General features: G+C 55.6%; 1 protein-coding gene across 1 annotated transcript in view; it reads left to right on the forward strand.

Moving 5' to 3' along the window:
• DMAP1 (DNA methyltransferase 1 associated protein 1) overlaps window positions 1-3,783 on the forward strand; it is a 27,519-nt gene extending 23,736 nt beyond the window's left edge. The window contains exons 8-9 of the mRNA XM_010155360.1: window positions 1,563-1,635; window positions 3,437-3,783. Of these exons, the coding sequence (XP_010153662.1) occupies window positions 1,563-1,635; window positions 3,437-3,783 (420 nt within the window). The remainder of the gene's footprint in view (window positions 1-1,562; window positions 1,636-3,436) is intronic.
• The last annotated feature ends 521 nt before the right edge of the window (window positions 3,784-4,304 follow it).

Raw genomic sequence — 4,304 nt, forward strand, 5'->3', positions numbered from 1 at the left:
CCTGGATCAGGTTGGTGTCCTAGAAATCCTTCCCTGATAGTCCTCTTGGTCCTTTGCTGGAGTCTTAACTGTGGTCCCAATATCTAGCAAAAGGACTAGGTGCTTCTTGGCATGTACTGCGAGAGGCCCGTGCCCCCAGCGTGCTCTGTGGCTTCCGTGCTCTGGTTTCTTGGCTGAAAGGAGGTGGTGGAGGTGGGTTTTCCCAGCAGATCCTGCGGTGGGGGTGTGGAGCTCCTGGTGGGACGTACTTGGCCATATACGTGCATGCAGTGCTTCTGCCTTCAGGGGAATTCAGAAGCTCCACACGGTGTCCCTTGTTGTCGTTTCTGTGTTGGGGCAGCGAACAGTGCGGAAAAGATGTGCCTCGTTCGGGAGACTCACGTTGGGCTGTTTTGGGGAACTTCAGCCTGTGGCTTATGGGAAACGAGGTGACTGTGGGACCCTTTGAGCTCAGAGCCGGGTTTTAAGGTGGATGGCTCTTCCATCAGGTCATTCGCAGCCCAGCATTGCAGTCCCGTGGTTGGTTTGGCCAAGGTTGGGGCCGCTGGTCGGTAAGTGGTGTGCAGGGCGGATGCTCTCGCCTCTTGGCCGTTCAGCAGCTTGCAGGGCAGCTGCCCGGGTGGGGTGGGCTCACCTTCCCGGGGTTGCACGGGGAGGGACGGCCCGCGCCTGTCCCCGGTGAGGCGTTTGACACTGCGGTGTTGCGAGTCATCTCTCTCCCGCTCTGTCTGGGAGCATTGCAGGGGAAGGAAAGCGCTTTCATTTGTTGTTGGATATATCCGCGGGGCTTGGAAACCTGTTCTCCCTGCCATATTGTGCCAGCTGCGTTTGTGCTGCTTGTAATCTAATAAACGCTTGGTCTGAGCAGCTAGCACTCCTGCTAGAGCCCAAATGAATGCAGAGGAAGGACCCTGCTAAGTGTATGCATTCTTCCTCTCCTGGCCAGCGCCGCTTCCCTTTCATAGCTCACATCTGATGCTTCCTCTCTCACCTAGCCCCTTAGCTCCGATGTAAATGTGTGTTCACACTTCCGCCAGTCAAGTAACTGTGCTCTCTCTGTCTCTCCCCTTTGTTATAAAGCTTGCTCTGTAAATGAATCCCACAGGTCTGGGGCTCAGCAGGTAAAAGGAGAAGTGAGTCTGTTAGCGCATGAGTCTAATCAGGCCGGCTAAAGCGAATAAAGTAGGGCAGCGTTGCACATTAGCCGCTGTGTAAATGAGCCCTTTGATGGGCTGGGCACCGCGGGAGGGGGTTTGAAGCCAAGAAGAACTTTTGTTGTTAATTCAGTGACACATGGAAACTGTAAAACAGCGTGTCTTGCACACACGCGAGAGCGAAAATAAAAGCCCTCACGACCGGGCTTTTCAATACCTGCCCTCGGACCTAGTCTGAAAACTTTCAGCCCCTGTCTCCCGCTCTTACCACTTGATTTTCCTTTCTCTCCCTTTCTTTTTTTGTTCCCCCTGCACTATAAAAAGAAAAGCTCTCTTGCCTTTTGAACTAGACGGCTGTGAGTGAGGGCTATCTCTGAGCTGTGTGGCTCTGTTACCTTTGTGTTCCAGATGAAACTGCCAAGCTCGGTGGGACAGAAGAAGATTAAAGCCCTGGAGCAGATGCTGATGGAACTCGGAGTAGGTGAGTAAAGGGGGCACACGAGAGAGAGAAAGAGACACACAGAGCTAGCCTTTGTTCTCAAGATGGGCTATTTTTTCCCCTAGTAATACAGCCAGTTTCTTGAATAACAGTATGTGAATGGTTTTTAAAATATTTTATGTGCTCAAAAAAATAAAAAGAAAGAGGGTAAAAGCCAGAACAAGATGCACAGGGCTTTTTTTTTTTTTTTTTTCTTCCAGTAGAAAAATGTTTTAAAAGAGCCTTTGTTTCTCTCTTGTTTGGGCCTTTTTAAACATCAAGAGAGGCAGCACAGTATTAGGAAGGCAAATCTCAGCCTTGCCAGGAGAGGTACTTCTAAGTGTGTTAGTGACCACGGCACGCGCATTGTTCAGGGCTGCCCTGTCTTGCTTTCAAGCTTCGTTTCCTCTTAATTTACTGCTCACGGTGGCAAGTCCAAAATGGGTCTGGGACTCTTCATCCCCCCCACCCTTTATAGGTTGCACGCTGTGTGAAAATCTGGAGCATCTCCGCTGAAAGGCGAGTAAACACACATCCCTCGCTCTTGAACTCCAGTGTCTTAGCAGCAGAAAGGAGGGTTCACTTACCACGCACAATACCCGCTCGTAGCTAGAGGGGAAGAAGCGCGGCCCGTGGCTAGCTGCTGCCCTCCGTGCAGTGGGTACAGTCTGCGGGTACTGCAGGTCCCAGCGTGCAGTGCCCCTTGATTAGAGACCCGATGATCCCTGTTCCCCCCCTCACTGTGGCTGGGGGGAATTTTAAAAGAAAAAAAAGGGAAGAGAGGCGGGGGGGAAAAAAAAGCCTTATTGGTGATTTACAAGAGATTAGAGCCTGCTCCCAGCACTGGCTTCTGTTAACTCGTGTTAGGTTTTTGGGCCAACCGGTTTACGGCTCGGTACGTTGTCTGGGAGACTGTGTGTAGTTCTGAAGGTCTCCTGTGGCTGGTGAAAGCGGCTCAACCAGGGTGGTTTCCCCTTTCTGCTTTAAAACTGAGGGAGTTGCCGTCTTTGCTTGCTAGGGAAACCTTGGGGAAGGATGCGAGTGCTTCTTAGAGCTCACTTTTCCGGCTCCTGCCTTAGAAAATACACCTATCTCAAGGGCTTCCTGGTGCTCCAGCCCTGCTGTGCCTCAGCCTGGGCTTTGGGTGGGTGAACAGACTGCTGGCAGGAAGGGGTCTGTGGGCAGGGTCCGCTGCTGTACGGCAGGAAAAACACACAGAGCTTTGCCCTTCTCTTCTCCGGAACACGCAGCTCTTCCTGGCTCCCTGTGCATGTGTGATGGACTGCAGCAGGATGTGTGGTGTGGGGAGGGGGTCTGCCAGCCTCTGCTACGGGCAGCTCGCGTCTGTGACACAGCAGCACAGCAGTTCTCTGCCGCACTCCTACCCTGGGAGGAGCAAAAGAGGGGCTCAGCCTGTCCACCCCTCTTTTGGGAGGTTGTGGGGGGGCAGCAGGAGCGTTTCTGTTCTCTACAGCAGTGTGTGAGGGCTTGTTCCCGGGACTGAGCTCCCCGTCGTGGGGACCCGCTGGGTAACAAGGTTCAGTCGCCTGGTCTGCGCCTTCCATCGTGCTTCCCTTCCCGAGTCCTGGGCTTTGCAGGTTCACCCTCAGTCCTTGGCCAGAGCCAAAGGACAGCCTGGGAATTCAGGTCTCTGACCCACGGGGATGCTGGTTGCTAATGAACCGTGGATGGGAGCGAGGCTCCTCCTTTGTGGGAGTGAACTGGGCAGCCAGGACCTTTCTGGGCATCTTCCGTCGGAGGGTTGCAGGCCTGGGTGTTAAACAGAACCCCTTTTTCTCCCTAGATCTCAACCCCATGCCCACAGAGGAGATCGTGCAGATGTTCAACGAGCTGCGGAGTGACTTGGTGCTGCTCTACGAGCTGAAGCAAGCCTTTGCCAACTGCGAATATGAGCTGCAGATGCTACGGCACCGCTACGAGGCCCTGGCCAAAGCTGGTAGTATCGGCCCCCTCGGTGCGGAAGGTACCCACCCAGACGGCCAGGCCGGGCTCGGCATCGAGGAGGTCAAGGGAGATGCCAAGGACCAGATCATTGATGTAGTAGGAGCACCACTGACCCCCAACTCGGTGAGAAGGAAGGTTGGGGGGGCAGAACAGGGAGCGCTCAGGTCTCCGACGCAGATGCCCTGACAGCCTCTGGGGACGCTGCCCTGCTCTCCCTCCAGGCGTGCCCGAGGGAGCACAGCACGCCTGCTCCCCCCATCCCGGTGCTGCTCCCTGGGCTCGCCTCCTGTGCCGGACAGCGTTCGCCGTGCTGCAGGCGAGTGAGCGGGGCTTTCTACATCCTGCCTGCGGACATGGCTTGACGAGGGTGCCACTGCCGACCGAAGTTTGGTTGACGAGAGCTCGCACTGGGGCAGTAGCAGCGGCGCCGGTACAGCTGCAGGCCCGGGGCATTTCCTTCCAGGCAGCACCCCGTAAGGTGCGCTGAGCAGAGGGAAGCGAGCAGGGAAAGCAGCCTTGGCATGAGGGGCCTGGCGGTAGCCCTGCCTGGAGCAGGAGGCTCGGGAAGGAGAGAGGGATGTTTGAAGAGCAACGGGGTGTGCTTATACCATGCTCCCAGTGCCGAGAGAGGAAAGCCAGACCTAGGGCCTCTTCCACCGCGAGCCCTGTGAGCATCCCGCACGCGTACGTCCGCAGGATGCGGATCG

The sequence above is a fragment of the Eurypyga helias genome, unplaced genomic scaffold, assembly GCF_000690775.1.
Source record: "Eurypyga helias isolate BGI_N326 unplaced genomic scaffold, ASM69077v1 scaffold22267, whole genome shotgun sequence".
Classification (NCBI taxonomy): Eukaryota; Metazoa; Chordata; class Aves; order Eurypygiformes; family Eurypygidae; genus Eurypyga; species Eurypyga helias.